The 17,995-nt window shown below is 44.4% G+C and overlaps 1 protein-coding gene across 1 annotated transcript in view; it reads right to left on the bottom strand.

The window, feature by feature from the left end:
* Positions 1 to 17,995, bottom strand: part of LOC124610551 (cyclic nucleotide-gated cation channel subunit A) — a 270,115-nt gene that overhangs the window by 36,145 nt on the left and 215,975 nt on the right. The window contains exons 4-5 of the mRNA XM_047140167.1: positions 16,599 to 16,779; positions 3,865 to 4,268 (exon numbers count right to left, since the gene is read on the bottom strand). Of these exons, the coding sequence (XP_046996123.1) occupies positions 3,865 to 4,268; positions 16,599 to 16,779 (585 nt within the window). The remainder of the gene's footprint in view (positions 1 to 3,864; positions 4,269 to 16,598; positions 16,780 to 17,995) is intronic.

Genomic DNA, 17,995 nt, shown 5'->3' on the forward strand with positions numbered 1-17,995 from the left:
ATTTGTAATGGTAAGTCGTCTCCATTTGTGCATGGCCCCTAGCAGCTGAATTACAAATATGACGCAGCACATTATCTCGGATGCACAGTCATTGTCAGATGTAGAAGTACCTACGGATGTGACCCAGGGTAGTGTGTTGGGACCTTTACTGCTCAGGTTGTATATTAATGACCTTGTCAACGATATTAATAGTAACCATATACTTTTTGTAGATGCTCCAATTATCTACAGTGAAGTACTATCTGAAATAAGCAACACAAATATTCAGTCAGATCTTGATTAAGATTTCAAAGTGGTGTAAAGATTGGTAACTTGCTTTAAATATTCAGAAACGTAAAACAGTGCACTTCACAAAACGAAAAACGTACTATCCTACGACTATAACATCAATGAGTCACTGTTGGAATCGGCCAACTCATATAACTGTCTGGGTGTAACACTTCGTAGGGATGTGAAATGGAACGATCACATAGGCTCAGTTGTGGATAAAGGAGGCAGTAAATTTGGGTTCATTCGTAGAATACTGAGGAGATGCAGTCAGTCTACAAAGGAAATTCCTTACAAATGACTCGTGCGACCGATTCTACAATATTGCCCAAGTGTGTGGGACCTGTATGCCCAAGTGTGTGGGACCCGCGCCAAATAGGACCAACATGGGATATTGAATATATACAGAGAAGAGCAGCACAAATAGTAACAGGTATTTTTGATCCGTGGGAAATTGTCACAGAGATGAAGAGACTGAACTGGCAGATTCTTCAAGGTGGACGGAAACCATCCCGAGAAAGTCTACTAACAAACTTTCAAGAACCGGCTTTAAATGATGACTCTAGGGATATACTACAATCCCTTACGTATCTATCACATAGGGATCGTGAAGATAAGATTAGAATAATTACTACACGCACAGAAACACTCAAAACATCATTCTTACCGCGCTGCGTACGTGAATGGAACAGGAAGAAACACTAATAACTGGCACAAAGGGACGCACACTGTGCCAAGCACTTCACGGTGGTTTGCTTTGCAGATGTAGATGTGGAAGTGAACCTCGGCAAGCAGCTCAGTGTCCAAATAAATCGGCGAGTAACGAGGCTCGCGTCTCTCTCACTATCAGCAGTAGCTGCATATAGGTGTCTGATGTAGACCATTTTCGTTGCATCCAAGTTAACGACTAAGTATTTCAGCAATGTCGAAACTAAATTACTGCTGATTGCTGACGGGCAGCTTCCTTACATGAATTCCATTCTTGCTTCATAGGATGAATGCATCTCCAGTGATGCACATCTAAAATGTTAAGAAACAGAGATTGGAATGTAAAATCTGATGTACTATCTCTTAAAATTGCATCTCCAGAGAGAAGTATTTAAGAACAAAGACTAGCAGTCGGAATACACTTCAATAAATGTGTTCTGGGAGTGTGAGCGCACCATACTATGATAGTAATATCGACGTTTCGGCTTCTATTGCAGGCAGCTTTTATCATAGTGATTACTATAATATGATTCGATCACACGTCAGAAGAATTTTGTTGAAACAAATGCGCTGTAATCACTGCTTGAAGATAACGTTGCGGTGGGGGCCATGTTATGATTTTGAAACTGTTTCTTGCTGTTTTACTGAGTTGTACTGAAGGCACCCTTCAAAGATTTGTTTGTAACTCGATCGTTGGACGTGACGTTCACCGTACATAATTCTCTTCCCCAGGGAAATTCAAATGTTTGAAGGATCTCAAGGTACCCAGATCTTTGCCCAACAGGACAGCTGTAGAATCTCTCAATCGTTGGGTTCTGCGCGTACTGTCATGTACATTTCACTAGCTGTGGAATGTTTCAAGACCACCAACTTTTTCTTCTTTAGCTCATCTGAACATCTATGGAACTGCCTCCATCGTTGGGTACACTTTGCACCTCATCTTAAAGACCTGGAACGACGGTCTTAAGTATTTTAAAATGTCTTAGCCACAGTACATGGGGAGCCGACAGGACTTGTCTGCTCCAGTTTTACAGGGCGTTTGTGCGATCTCGGCTTGATTATGGGTGCACGATGTATGAGTCTGCGAGGCCTTCTTACTTAAAGATGTTGGACGTTGTGCACCATGAAGGGCTTCGGTTGGTCACTGGGGCATTCCGAACTAGCCCCATACCAAGCCTTTGTGCAGAGGCTGGTGAACCGCCACTTCATATGCGGCGGCGGCTACTTACGGTGCGCCAGGCGTATAAAACTTTGTCCACATCATACACTCCTGCATACCATACCATTGCTCAGCCTCCTCTGGCACGGCTATTTCATAACCGGCACGAGTGACGCGGCCCTATGGGATTTGCGCACAGGATTTCCTCTCTGCGATGGATATGGCTGGTCTTCATGTTTTCCGTCGCGGTTGGAGCAGATTTTCACCTTGGCTCCTCCGGAGGTCCAGATTTATTTTAGATTTGACTAATTTTAAGAAAGATAGTACATCAGATTTTACATTCCAATCTCTGTTTCTTAACATTTTAGATGTGCATCACTGTTTTATCGTCGTTTACACTGATGGCTCCAAACAGGAGAATTTCCTTGCCGGTTCTGTAGTGTTCCCTGATCATGTTACCCGGATTCGCCTCCATGATGAATATGCCGTTTACGCAGCGCAGCTCCAAGCGATCTTGAAGGCACTGGAGCGGATGAATTGTGTTCGGGGCAATCGATTTCTCCTCTGATCCGATTCTCTTAGTGCCTTACAATCATTGCAGAATCTGTACCCAACTGAGGAGATGGTCCAGCTGATATATGACCAACTGCACTTGCTCCATCGGCGGGGTAAGGAGGTGTCTTTCTGCTGGGTGCCTGGTCATGTAGGAATATGAGGCAATGAACAGGCCGATCGGGCTGCCAAGGAGGCCTGCAGAGAGCAGGACGTGGTCCAGTGTCCTAATCCCTTGCAGTCCGTCATCCCTGCACTCGATAAGAAGTGCATGGAGTTGTGGGAGGAAGAATGGCTGGCGGTGACGGCCAATAAACTGCAGTTGGTTAAGTCAACAACTCGGCCGTGGCGTTCCTCCTGCCGGTTGCTCAGGCGGGAAGAAGTGACCCTCACGCGTCTTCGGATTGGGCACTGTTCTCTCACACATAGCTTTCTATTACTGCGCGAGGATCCCCCGTTTTGTGATGCTCGTGGCGTGTACATCTCTGTCCGCCACATTTTAACAGACTGCATTTTATGCCGTGATGCAAGGGCAGAAGCACAAGTTGATGGGGATCTGCCCTGTGTTTTAGCTAATGACGAGACGTGTGTGTCTAGGGTTTTAAATTTTTGTGATGTGTCTGGACTCTGCCCTAAACTTTTAGGCTGGAGGTGTTAGTGTATTGCAAAGTGGCTGGCTCCTCCCTTTTTTCCTTGCGGTCAGCCAGCCACTTCCATCTGCTATATTGTTTTAGCTCCCTCTACCACTTTCTTCCTGTGTTGTCCATGTGTTACTGCTGGCGGCATGCTTTGTCCCACGCTTCGGTGTGGGTAGGCACATATTTTCTCCAAGCTTGTTACCTGTGTTTTACGTTCTCTTTTATCTTACTGTTCTGAGTCTTTTCTTGACACTCGTCTCAATCTGTTACTGAGCAGGCGCTGAAGACCTTGCCATCGTGCACCCATACAACCCTCTCCCATCCATCCATCATCGGAAATCCTCCGCTATGTATGGTGCACCAGTTTCAGAATGTCTCTGTGCCCTCCCAAGTTTCCAGATCTTAGCCCAACTGAACATCTATGCGACTGTCTCGATCACTGATCCACTGAGTTAATCCTCCGCAAGCTGCGAAGTGTTGTGACCTACAAAATTCCCAGACTTGAACACCTGTGCCGCTGGTGCGGGCAGCGCGACGTACCTGGAGGCGAAGCTTGAGCACCAGCTCCTCGAGCAGGCCCGGCTCGCAGTCGCGGAAGATGCGCACCTGGCGCAGCGTGTCCAGGTGCACGTGGATGGCGATCTCGGCCTTGAGCTTGTCGGGCAGCGCGGCGAGCACGCGCTCCTCGTCGAGCGCCTGCTTGTTGGCCCACGTGTAGGCGAACCAGCGGATGACGCGCGCCTCCAGCTCGCGTGACACGCGCCGGAACGCCATGTACTGCTTGACGCCGTCCATGCGCGTCTGGAAGTCGACGCGCGCCAGGTTCATGTTGCTGATCATGGAGCCGATGTTGCCGACGATGGTGGCGAAGATGAGGACGCCGGCCAGGAAGTCGGCCACGACGAACAGGTACTCGGCGTCGTTCTCGGGCTGCGGCGTCTCGCCTGGTGGGACAGAGGCACCACCCAGCTGAACGCCAGCGCCTTGTTTGGGAACAGAACCGGGGGGCACACAGAAACAACCAGCTTAGCACCAATCATGCGGGAGAGTGCTGCAGAGCGTGCGCAGGTGGTGGGTGGCGAAGAAGGCTAGTGCGGAGCAACTGTGTATGCCAGCCCTACATTCAGTTCCTTTTTCTTTAGATCTCACTGATCACTGACAACTGCTGCTGTCGGAATATATGTTACTCAATCCCATAATCTCAAAGCAGTCTTGATTAACATGTCTCATTGCTCAGAAATTACACCGATGGAAATTTAAAATGTTACACCAGATACACCTTGACCGGGCGCTACTAGTTGGTTACTCAAGTACTCCCCGCCCTTTGGGGTATGTTGATTAAAATTTCATCCTCAAGCGAGCATATTTGCAGTGATTTCAGCGCCCAAGAAACCATTCCTATAGATGAAGAATGGCGTAGTGCTGCTACGTGTGTCTAACGTTGGTGGAACTCTTCAGGTTCAGGCTGCAATACAGCCTGTCCAGAGGACGTGCTAGTGCATCTTATCTCCATGTTTCAGATTTGGAGAAAGTTTGAATTTTCATCATTAGAAATATAGGAGATTTTGCTATAGATCGTGCAGACAATTGGCTGTAGTAGGATGAGCACTAAACGAGTGATGACGAAATTGGCTCAGGACAACACTGTGTCAAGAAGAGTAGACGCAGGTACTTCCATAAGGAATACACCACGAGAAGTCTGTGGGATTGTTTGACTGTCTCTGACAAATAGATGGACGACAGTATCTGAAATCCGGGCACAGGTTACAGGCAGTGTCGCCACCAACTGTGAGGAACAGAGTGCTGGGAGCTGGGTGGACATCTCATGTGTCGGCTACCACTGACACAATATTACATACAACAGAGACTTGCATGGTGTAGAACTAGAGTGAACTGCGGCAATGAATGGAATTCCTCAGTATTCAGAGATAAGTCCTGCTTTTGTTTATGAGGTCATATAGATGGGAACGTGTCTGTAGACGACCTGGAGAAAGGTCGCAGAAAACAGCCATTCTTGAGACCCATGTCTCTCCAACGTCATGAATCACGGTGTGGGGAGCTACTGGATACGACGACAGGACTGATTTGGTAATTCTTGAATGCAGACTGGATGTTCGACAGTATGTGACAAGAATAGTAAATTCTGTTGCCATACTCTTTATCATGGGGATACCAAATGACATACTTCAGCAGGATAATGCAAGAGCGCACACTGCATGTCGCAGCACAAAACCTTTAAGGGATGTATGGATCACTGACTGGCCTCCTTGCTCCCTCGAATTGTCAGTCATAAACCATGTCTGCGATGTGATGGGAAGACATATACTTTTATACTGATTTACAGCCAACAGTCTTCATTCACACACACATGGTGTATCTCAGAAATGGTAAGAAACTCCTTGAGATTCTGAGGGCGTTTGCTTCGATGCTAGAACGAATACAAGAATGTATTCGTGCCTTTGGGGGTCACATTTCATAGTGATGTTGAAGAGGGACATAAGTACCTAATGAAATGAGAGTTCAGTTATTCAATACTCCATTATGTGAAGAACTTATCCGCAAGGTCTGTTACACGGTGAAGAATCACTCCAGTATTTATCGCTTTCCGATTCTGTAAGTGTATGGGCAGGTATATAGATAGTAGTGAGGAAACACTCTTACTAGGTCTGTTAGGAAAGTAATGAGACTGGAAACTGTATGTATGAACCCAGATGCTCTTGGCTCCTTCTTCTGTCCTTGATTCAATACTAGTAAAAACTCGCTGCAATTGGGACACGAGTGTTAAAAGCGACGGAAATGAAGCTGTGTTTGTCAAGTATGTGTACGGATCGCGAAAGTATGAGGGATGTTATGCCATCAAATTTTGCGTGAAACTTGGCAAAATCGCTGCTGTGACTTACGGAAAATTACAATAGGATTATGAGAACATTCCGTATCCAAGGCTCAAGTATTCAGTTGGCACAAGTCCTTTTTATCTGGTTGGTAAGGAGTGGAAGACATAGCTCGCGTGACAATCTGGGTAGACTGAAATGCCTTGTGAGGTCAGACCGTCGATCGACAGAATGATTAGTATTGAGCTACATTTGCAAGTGTTTATCGTCCATCAAATTTTAACACAGGATATTGAGATGTTAAAAGAGTGCCCAAAGTAAGGTTCAAAAGAACCTCGTGACAGCAGAACAACTGGAAGGATGTTTGATATTCTGCACCGCCTTCAGAGTTATCCAAAATTCTTCAGTCTCGTTTTCACAGAAGACGCATTATGGATTTACGAGTATGAGCTGGAGACGAAACGCCAAACTCGGATGTGGTCCACTACAAACTCTACTCGGACTAAGAAGGCGAGAATGAGCAAAGTCAAACTCAGATCGATGCTTTCTTTTTAATTTCAGGGGATCGCCAACAAAGAATTTCTGCCTCCAGGATAAACTGTCTATCTAAGGTTGTATTGGTAAGTTCTTGAAAGACTGAGAAAATGGGTGACACGTGCTATCAAGACTGGGAACGACGTCTGTGTCGTTGTGTAACTGCAGAAGAGAATTAATTTGAACGGGACTATAAGGAGATGTAAAAGGTAAAACTCATGTTTACGAGTAAAAAGGAAGATGAGTAGGAAAACCAGGCTTGTAATGTTCAAATAGAGTAGTCACATCGTAAAATTGCATGTGACATGAAATGGAACAGGTACCTAAGGCTGTTTGCAGGGAAAGCGAATGGTCGACTTTGGTTTATTGGAAGAATTCTAGGATAGTATAGTTCATTTGTAAAGGAGACCGCTTAGAGAACACATGTGGAATCCGTCCTTGGGTACTGCTCATGTGTTTGAGATACCTAGCAGGTCATGTTCAGGAAGATATCGAAGCACTTCAAAGGCGTAATGCTAGATTTGTTACCGGGCTGCCCGATCAACATGCGAGCGTTACGGGAATGCTCCGTGAACTGAAATGGGAATCCCTGGTAGGAAGAAAACTATCTATTCGCGAAACACTACTGAGAAAGTTTACAGAATCGGAATTTGCGACAGACTGCAGAACGATCCTTCTGCCACAAACATACATGACGCGTAAAGACCACGAAGACAGGGTAAGAAGAATCAGTGCTGGTTCGGAAGCTTCCAGGCAGTCGCTCCATTTGCAAGTGGAACAGGAAAGGGATCAACCAACAATAGTACAAGGTACCCTCCGCTATGCACCGTATGGTCCCTTGCGGTGTATGTACGTAGATGTAGATGTAGATATCGGTTCCATTATATTCCCAACACACCTCGTAGATTGACAATGGAGGAAAAAGTGAGTCTGTTGCAGTCTCAAAAGACCAAAGGAAGCATGGTTAGTATGGTTATCAGCATCCACCAATAAGAGTCAGCCATTTGGCAGAGTTCTTGCTTTAAGACGAAACTGAAGCAATAGTGAATTCTAATAGTTCAATGAACGAGAACAATAACATTTTCGCTATCTGTTTAGTTGCAATTTGTATTTATTGTGGCTCCCTACTGAAGAAAACTGATATAAATACTTGAAAATAAAAGGAAAATTTAATCCTAATGTTCCACCGATAATGAGGTCCTTAGAAAAACCATAAGCTAGAATTAGACAAGGACGGAACTAAACGTTGGGCTTGTTATTTTCGAAAAACTATATCGGCATTTGCCAACCCATGTAGGGAAACGACAAGAAATGTCCGTCTTGAAGACCGGATGTCGATTTTAAACACGTTCTTCTTTAATGTGAGTCAGGGGCTATACTGCACAATCTCGCTCTATTGTTATTAGAACTTGCGCGTTCGCCTCGCAGCATAATGGCAGCCGTGTCTCGCCGGACCTTTTGACATGCAACATGCGCTCTACGACCCAATGGCTTACTGATTAGCAATTCTGCTGCTCATCGACCTTTATTCGCTCCTTCTGAGCTCCGATGCGGAAACAAAAAGTTAAATTCTTCATTGTAAATAGGCATACAGAATTAATGAGAAGTATTCTCAGGCCTGAAACATTTTATAAGAGATAGATGGAAATTATTCTGTGAGAATATGCGACATTTTCATAGAATTCATCACGTAAAATGCAAGTTGACTGAGTTTCATGGTGCCTCTGTTTACTGAGACATACATGGTAAAAGATTATGGAACAACAAAGGTGTTGGCGGTGTCTGCGCGTTTAGGCGATACGAACTGACTCTCCTTGGAGATGTAATCGCAATGTATACCTGTAACTGGCTACATATTAACTTTTTATTTTCATGCTTTGTCGCTCCGTGATCTCGAAGTGTATTTAGGAGCGAAGTGTAATATCGCTTTTGATAAAGAAGGCTACAAATTGACACCGGTTCTATTTGAGTAACAGACTCAGCGCTTGCCTGGAATGAATAAGAGAAAACGCAAATACCCTAAATTAGGATGTATGGGTCGGAATTTGAAAGTGCCTACTTCCACATAGCAATATTACATTTTAATACTGCTCCTTCTTGATTACTGTACATACAGATTCTCAAGAGCAATAGATAGAAGTGCTCGAAAGAAAAACAGATGGAAGAACCTGTACGCTGTGAACAGTGACATATTTTAAGTCAAGGAACATATTCAAGAGACGGAAAAAAATGTTAATGATTACGATGTGATATAACACGACAGCTAAAATTAGAACGGTTACCGTTATATTTGCTGTGAATGTGAATTATTGCAGCTCAGCGACGTAACTTGCAACATTTGTTGATTACGTTTTACGTGATCAGATTCTGTCTCAAAAATACTTTCAGTAAACTTGTGTTGTTTGGTGTGTATCTGTTAATGAACCGCCGCGGAAATGTGGAACCCACGTAAGATAAGTATGTAAATATTTGAAACATTAGTGATTCCAAGCTGCCGTTTAGTAGCATGTTTTATTAAACACAGTATAACTTCCAGAATACACACACTGATGTCCAAAATTAAAGCAACAAACCGGTTTCCCCTTCCTGTGTCTAATTCACGATGTAATCATACAAACTGTCTACAGATGTCCGTACAATACTGTTCTGCACTGAAGATGGCATTCCGGTCAACGGACAATCATGCCAACGATGACGTCAGGTCACCTATGAAGGGAGGTAGTGTTTGCGGGGTAGCCACACATCCACAATCGCTGTCAAAACAGTCACAGACAGTGCAGTATGGCACAGAGAAGATGCCTACTAGACACTCTGGAATGGAGGGCCGTAGGAAGAGAAGGAGCAGGACAATCGCAAACTCATCTGCCCAGACGGCTTAATGTGAATAGTTCTGTTGTTTCTCAGGTGTGGCGACGGTTTATAGAAGCCGAAACTATTCCCGAAGACGAGGGCAGGGCCGACCACATGTGACTTCGAAAGAGAGGACCGTTATTTGACTGTAAGGGCACGACATTAGCGCCTTAGTACCGCATGGCAACTGGCACGTGAGCTCGCAGCATCCATTCGACCTGTCGTACCGAGGCAAACGACGTGCAGAAGGCTTCGCCAGAGTGGCCTTTATTGTCAGAGACATGCTGTATGTCTGATGCGTCTTCACAGAAGGGAATGTCTAGAGTGGACGGTCCAATATTGGGCCAAGGTCGTTTTCACAGGTGAGTACCGATTTACTCTTGAGAGTGAATCTTGATGGATTCGCATCTGGAGGGAACGTGGAACACGATTTTGGGACCCAAACATTGTGTAAAGAAACCAAGATCTAGGAGGATCTCTAATGGTGTGTGTGCATGGATTACGTTTGCTATTGGAACCCTTCTTTATGAAATTGTGCGAGTGAATAGGCAAGGTGTAACTGCTGTCAGGCATCGTGATGAGATCTTGGGACCTCATCTGCGGTTGTTGCGAAATGCTGTGGGCCCAGACGTCGTGTTAGTGGACGAATATCCTCGACCTCATGGAGCACGGGTGATTGATGTTTTCTTGGAAACGGAAGATATTGCACTAATGGCAGCGCCTGCTCGCTGTCCCGATTTCAGTCCCATAGTGCATGTCTGTGACGCACCAGGGAGACGGCTTGCATCATGTCAACATCCATTAACCACTCCTCGAGACTGCGAACAGCTCTGCAGGAAGAATGGGCGTTACTGCCTCAACACGAGACTGATGACATCATTCACAGCATGTCCCGTCGCTGTCAAGCGGTGGTCACAGCCCATACTGAGCACAATAACCAGTTGTCGGAAAGTACGTACAAATCGGGTAAATTGGAAAAAAACGAAGAATATTTTTGTTTATCATTATGCTTGTTGCATGTGTTTGCGTTCTGTATTCTTTACATTGTTTATACTTTATTATCACCTGTTTACACTGTTTTGTGGCAAAATAAGCGCAACTTTGCAAAATTTCTTTTTGTTGCTTTAATTTTGGATACCAGTGTAATTGACAGGATGTATGGAGATATCGGATTTACGAAGGTTAATGGTATAAGATATTTGTTTCTTTAGAATTAAATTTTATTTACATTCATATGTCTACAGTGCTAAGGGTTTGCTTGTGCGGCCAGGATATTAACTTTCATTCTAGTGCAGACAGTAGCATGAACAACTGGAACATTCCAAGATAAAACTATATTTGATTCATAGAGTGCAAATACCATGCCAAAACTTCAGTTTAATTACTTCTTTACTCATAATATGGTGCAGTGACGTCACGAGTGCTACGTTTAAAAATGTGCGTGCACATGCAATACCGTTTGCTATATGTTTCAGTTTCGGCATATATCTTTCTACAGTTCACCAGCAGAACAAAGTAACGTTACATTAAAATATCAATATCACATGCTTTTTGCAAAATGCGCTTGAAGATTTTTGAATTTTTTTATAAAATGAAACACATTTTAAAACTGTGAAACAGCAAGCTTCAGGTTGTGCAGCGCATGCTACCAATTGCTCTACTGGGGTGTTACAGATATGTTTCATGCTTGTCTGATGAATTTCAAAACTCATAAGAAACAAATAAACAAAGCAGAAAAATATAAATGACGGTTAGAGTACTTACTGTGGCCTCCGTAATTCTGCCGAATGAAACTACAAAGATTAGATTAATAATGACAACACGTTATTAAATGTTAGCAGAAAATTGATCAATTCGATAGTAGTAGCGCATTGTATGATTCTGGTACATTTTCCCAGATTAGCTGGTTTCTGTTGGATATTGACAAAAGGAAAACCTTTTATTTGTGGATACTCTTCTTTTTGTAGCCTTTCTAAGAGAGTTGTAGAGAAATGCCGGAAGACTTGTAGAGGAACGTTGCAGGGACTGGCAGCTGACCCTCAATAAGGGCCGGCCGCGGTGGTCTCGCGGTTCTAGGCGCTCAGTCCGGAACCGCGCGACTGCTACGGTCGCAGGTTCGAATCCTGCCTCGGGCATGGATGTGTGTGATGTCCTTAGGTTAGTTAGGTTTAAGTAGTTCTAAGTTCTAGGGGATTGATGACCTAAGATGTTAAGTCCCATAGTGCTCAGAGCCATTTGAACCATTTTAACTCGATAAGGTGCACATATTTCGTGGGGGAGACTCGTTGTTGTTATATTACACGATTGGCTGTGTCCGTCACTGGAAACTATAACAACCGTAAGATACCGACGAGTATGGGACCGGAACGGTTTCAGATGAAGCGATCACATAAAAATGTTGGTAGGAGAGGAAGATACCAAAATAAGGTTTATAGAAAAGATATAAAAGATACAAAAATGCAAAAAGAGCCGCACGTTTTGTCACGAGTTCGTTTAGTAATTGACGGAGAGAGAGATTGAGATTCTTAGCCAACTCCAATGACAGACGCTAAAAGAAAGACATTATTCATCACGGAGAGGTCTGCTGTGCAAATTTCGCTGAAGCACATAGGAAGAAATGTTCAGCAAAGTATTACTTCCTCCTGCATATACATCTCATAAAATGACTACAGAAATTTGGACTCATATGGAGGCTTTGGCCCGTGTTACACCGTAAAAGAGCCTAGTCAAATATCTTTTACAAGAGACGTTCAATAAATCTTTGACAGTGGACAGAGATACTTTTATTGCAACTTTTATAAAAGTTAGCTTTATAAAATATTTGTCAAAGATCTCTTCTACTGTACTACGGGCCTTATGGACAGTCGTTCTTCCCGCGTACCGTTCCTGAATGGTACAGGATCTAGGCGAATTACCCTCCGCCACTCATCAAAGGTGCCTTTCAGAGCAATTTTGGGAAATTTTGCGTCCAAACTATCTCTCGAACAAAAAGATGTATGGCGCATATTCCTCCATTTGTGCGGTATCAGTACAACATAATGAACATGAGCTTATGTTGATGATAATGATATCAATAACTTTTGAGAATGTGAAAGGCATGTGTGTAACAGTGATTATTGCAGAATCAAATCCGTGAAAATCCTCTGTATTTTCCTTGAAGTTTAAGAGATTTGGAACTAGCCCACTAATAATGTATCTCAAAATCTGTAATTCGCGATGGAATCTAATCTCATATTTCTGAAGACTTTTGCAGTCAACTTTTCGTCATTTAGGTAAGTAGAGACAGAGGACGAATATCGTCTTCTTAGTAGTGTCGGAATGAATATTACGTGGTCTTCGTGAGCTGCAATCGGGCAGGTCTGCCGTCTGTGTGCGTGACTAAGAACAAGAAGATGCAAGCTCGGCAGCCATTGGCACGAAGTTGGCCCCTGCCACTGAGACAGAGGTCAGACCAGCCCCTGACCGTAAAGTGACTAAAAAGTCAGCAAACGCGCTAAGGCCTATCAATCTTTTGCTGTTGTATATCAGAAAGTTGCCGTTAAAGTTTGATCAAATATAAAATTTAACTTCTTTATGCAATTACGTCCACTTCTATACTCCGCAAGCAACAGTACGACACGTGGCGAAGGATGTGCAACAGTATCATCCCCCCGCCCCCACCCCCCCTTTTTTTGCTAATCCAGTCGCAGACGGCAACCGGAAAGAAAGACTGCCTCTATCTGCTGTATGAGGTGATTATTTCAAGTTAGTGGTTCAGTTATTTCAGCCTCCTTTTACGCGTGTCTGAACGCGACGTTATCTTCAGGGAGTGGGGGAGAGAAGTGGTTGTAGATATTACGAAGTGTCATATCGAAAATGTTATTTATTGCACAACAGGCGAGTTTGTCGGGAAGGAAGCTTATTACTCGCAGTTTATGATAGTGTCACTAATACGTAAGGTTCAAATATTTACCTAAGAATTCGTATTTAACTACAACGTTAGTCTAAAATTAGTGTTGATCATCCAGGACATTACGACCTCACTTATATCGAAGCACTGAGCGCACACAGCACTTGGTGCGGTACGAAAGGATACGGAGACACAATCCGATCGACTACGTAAGGAAAGACTGGGGAACATAGACTGCGATTGGCCGGCAGCTGGCAACGAATCTCACAGGAGTGGTGAGGCTCATCGGTTGTTCGTGTGTTGCCCACATAAGTATCTAATAAAAGCGGTGGAATGAGGCTGAAAGGGTCGTTAAACGATATGTCGTTTTTAACGTCCCAGAGATGAACGAATCGATGCAGGGAACCCGTCAGCACTGAATGGGAAGAACTCTGGGAACGGTTTCAGCATTCAACTAACAACTTTCATGCCATCTTCAAGAACATGTACTTTGGACGCTTGCCTGCTGGCTAAAACGGAGTAGGCATTAGTCCTTATCAGGTGACATCGAAGTGCAATACTGAGAAAGTCTCGAATGCTGCACAGTGTTCGCTGGACGATGTTGCAAATGGGACGCCACAGAAGGTGGCTCGTGTACGATTTTATTTATCAAACGTATTCAGTTTGGATTGCAGCGGACTCTGAGAAATAGTGCTGGAGTATGGGAGAACAGAAACGGCCACCTGGTCTGATACACAAACAATTTAGATGGTCCTTTCAGAATAGGTCGTCGTTCAAGACGAATCACAGTAGACATAATTATCAGAAGAAGCGAAAAATGCCGCTTATGGCTGTGGCAGGCTTTCTGGGACATTTAATTGGTACTTCTTGGGACCTGACTTACTGAGTAACGGCTGTGTAGAAGCTGTGCTGTACTTCGGTATTATTGTGGACTGCGGGATCTTGAGCATTTCTGGCATATGATGGTTTTGAATAACCGTGTGGCGTCGTCCTAATGGTGCCGTATTTCGGAAAGCCGACATTTCTCTTGCGTCTTCAGGAGGTTCTGATGACTGCCTTTATCTAGGCACAGGCTTAAATACTCCCTTACCGCTTGATGTCAGTCACGGACCCGCGATGACAGGACGGAGCTCCCCTGGCGAGGTTACGGACATAGTGCGCTGTCGGGAAACGAGACGTAATTTGCATTACTGAAGTATATAGATAACACCAGCAAAAGGATTTTTTGATTGTGAAAGTATGTTGAAAGTTACAGCATGTGGAATGAAACCGTGCACCGACTGGAATACAGGCAGCTGTAGGCGCTCGATCAATTAGTTGAAGAAATGATTCAACCAGTATTCGAATTTCTGTCCAAAGAAGATTTGGTTAAAACATGCACCGATGCTAATACGCAAAATGACAAGGAGAGCTTCAGCATGTACATTTGGAAACTGGTACCGAAACATCTTCAATGTCGGCCAAAACAGTTGAAATAGCATATAGCTGCCAGTATATTCACAGAGTGGTCGTGGTCTCGCGGTAGCGTTCTCGCTTCCCGAGCACGGGGTTCCGGGTTCGATTCCCGGCGGGGTCAGGGATTTTTCCTGCCTCGAGATGACTGGGTGTTGTTGTGTCGTCTTCATCATCATCATTCATCCCCATTACGGTCGGAGGAAGGCAATGGCAAACCACCTCCACTAGGACCTTGCCTAGTAAGGCGGCGCGGGTCTCCCGCGTCGCTCCCCTACGCTCTGTAAAGTAGTACGGGACTCATCATCATCATCATATTCACAGAAGGTCTGTTCTGATGACCACGAAAGCGTTAGGAATCGTCATAGCCATGAACAGAAAAAAAACTTCTCGGAGGTATCAGAGGAAACGTGTGGCCGCCGTGGAGCAATGTCTCAATTTTTTTAAAAGAACGCGGGTTGAAAACTACAGCACCAAATAATGCCTCTATAGCCTTCCGATCGCAGATTAACCGTAAGTTTTGAAAGAACGTTTTTTTGTTACTCCAAATTCTACACGCATTTTTCTCGAAACAACGTTTTTCAGCTCGCGAAGCGCTCTAGAGCCACCACAGATTAGTTGATTCATCTGACCTTTTTTTTATAAATGAAAGATAATTAAATTTAGGAGGCCTTGGTTTTTTTAGTTGAAGTTTATTTTTTTAACATTTGAAAATAGAAAAACGTGTCAAGAAATAGACATGATCAGTGTAGTGAGATGTTTTTCAAAAAGCAGCCATTTTTTCCGAGGTACTTTTCAGAATCCTACCGTGATGCCCCCTCACCTTCAGAGTCATTCTAATTTAAGAATTTTCTATTTTTATCTGTTTCAGAAAGAGCCACGAATCTGTACAAGACTTCGATCAAATCAGGACGCGCCACGAGGCGCTGTAGCCGTCATTTTTGATTTGCTAAGAGATAATTTATTCATACACGAAAGGTGGTAGAAGCTCCATTTTAGTAAACACAATCCTTACATGACAAAATTCTAAACTTTACACACTTTTCGTGCCTCTCGACCAGAACCCCTCCTTAACCCACCACTCGATAGGGGAGCTGCGATCGGGTATTGCGGGTCCGTGACCGACAGCAAGACGTAAGCGGATATTTAAAACTAAGCCCAGCGCAAGACAGTCAGTAATGACCGCGCCTGAGGATGACAATAAGTTAGCGTGTGGAAATATCTCACAATTTGGAGGATGCTATACTAATGAATACTCGATAACATTTCAAAATTATCGTCGACTGGATGCACCTGTCCATGGCTAAGTTTTCTTGTCGGGTATTGCACATTCCGTCAGAACTTTCAATGCCACAAGGACACGATCATATTAACGTATCTGGGAAACGTGATTATGAGTTCCAATTATGTCGTAATGTTTAAAATCATGCCGACAGTAATCCTTTGAAACACGTCTGGGATGTCACTAAGCACTAGCGCAGGGTTCAGAAACCTCCACCTCCTACCAGCAGCTACGTCATCCGTGCGGAGACATCTTGTGCTGTATGGAATTGTTCTTTTGTAAAGAACATGTAGAGAAGTTACGCCATAGAAACGAGGTTTTTTGACTACCGGATGAGCATGTTCACGCCATTATGGGGCCGGTCGTAATGTCCCGGATGACCAGTGCGATTCGTAGCAGGTAGTGGCGGCGAACAGCGGCGTGCTGGCGCGCTTACCTATGGTGGTGAGTGTGAGCGTGGACCAGTAGAAGCTGTATATGTACTGTCGCGAGAGGCTGCTGTTGCGCCCGCCGTTGAGGTTGTACACCCAGTTGTCGGAGCCGAAGCCGATCACGTAGCTGATGGCGAAGTAGAAGCACGCGTTCCAGTGGATCAGCACCAGGATGGCCAGCACCACCTGCCAAAACACAGACCGTCTGCTGCGTAAATACTGTGTATTCGTTACGAAGGCTGACAACCTTCTCTCCGACATGTAACACGATTGTCGCCGATATAAATACATCGCCTGACGGAAGATGTGAAGCACCCAGAATACGTGGTTGGACGACAATGCAACTTCTTACACGTACACCCCATTGGCGGTTATGTAAATGCTTAGTGATGCGGTTTTCTGCGACAGTTAGAACGGCCGTCAGAGAGCATTAGTGATAGACCTGAGTTTCTCCTGGCGTATACAACTTTCAAATAACTTCCGGGAATTCAGCCAGGTGACATTTCCAGCGACCGCCTAGATACTTCGGCGGGAGAACACCCCGCCATTTTCAAGGCAAACTGCAACGGACAGTTGACATACATACAAATTTAAAACCTCGGTTCTCGGACTGAAGCTGGAAAGATAACACACACACTGAACACTAGTGCCACCAACCAAAGATGACAAAAGTCAGAGCTATCGATAGTGAGACTACGAATTCGCAGGTGAGGTAGCAAAGACTCTGTCCCTCTGTTTTTTGACAAGGAAGAGAGCCGGATTCCAAACAGAGTTTAAACAGAAACCTCCATCCCTGTTAACGAGGTTACTCGCTAATTTAACCTCAACTGCCTCCTTAATAACACTGCCGCAATAGCTGGACGTGCATGCCAATATCTTGGTGTTATTATACAACATGGGGTGACCAGTATCCAAGCAATGTTCGGCAGTAGCAGATCTACTTGGCTGCTGTAATCGTGTGTGCCGTTTATGCTCAGTACATCGGTCCTCCACAGTCCTGATAGTTTGACCAATATATGCCAAGCCGCAGCTACAAGGAATACGACATATACCCGCCTTACGCAGACCAATATCATCCTTAACGGAACACAAAGGCGCTCTAATTTTAGATGGAGGTCGAAAAAAACATTTCACATCGCATTTCCATAAAATACGACCGATCTTGTTGGACGTGTTTCCTTTTCTTTTTTTTTTGGTCATCAGTCTACTGACTGGTTTGATGCGGCCCGCCACGAATTCCTTTCCGGTGCTAACCTCTTCATCCCAGAGTAGCACTTGCAACCTACATCCTCAATTATTTGCTTGACGTATTCCAATCTCTGTCTTCCTCTACAGTTTTTGCCCTCTACAGCTCCCTCTAGTACCATGGAAGTCTTTCCCTCATGTCTTAGCAGATGTCCTA

Source organism: Schistocerca americana, chromosome 1 (assembly GCF_021461395.2).
Source record: "Schistocerca americana isolate TAMUIC-IGC-003095 chromosome 1, iqSchAmer2.1, whole genome shotgun sequence".
NCBI lineage: Eukaryota > Metazoa > Arthropoda > Insecta > Orthoptera > Acrididae > Schistocerca > Schistocerca americana.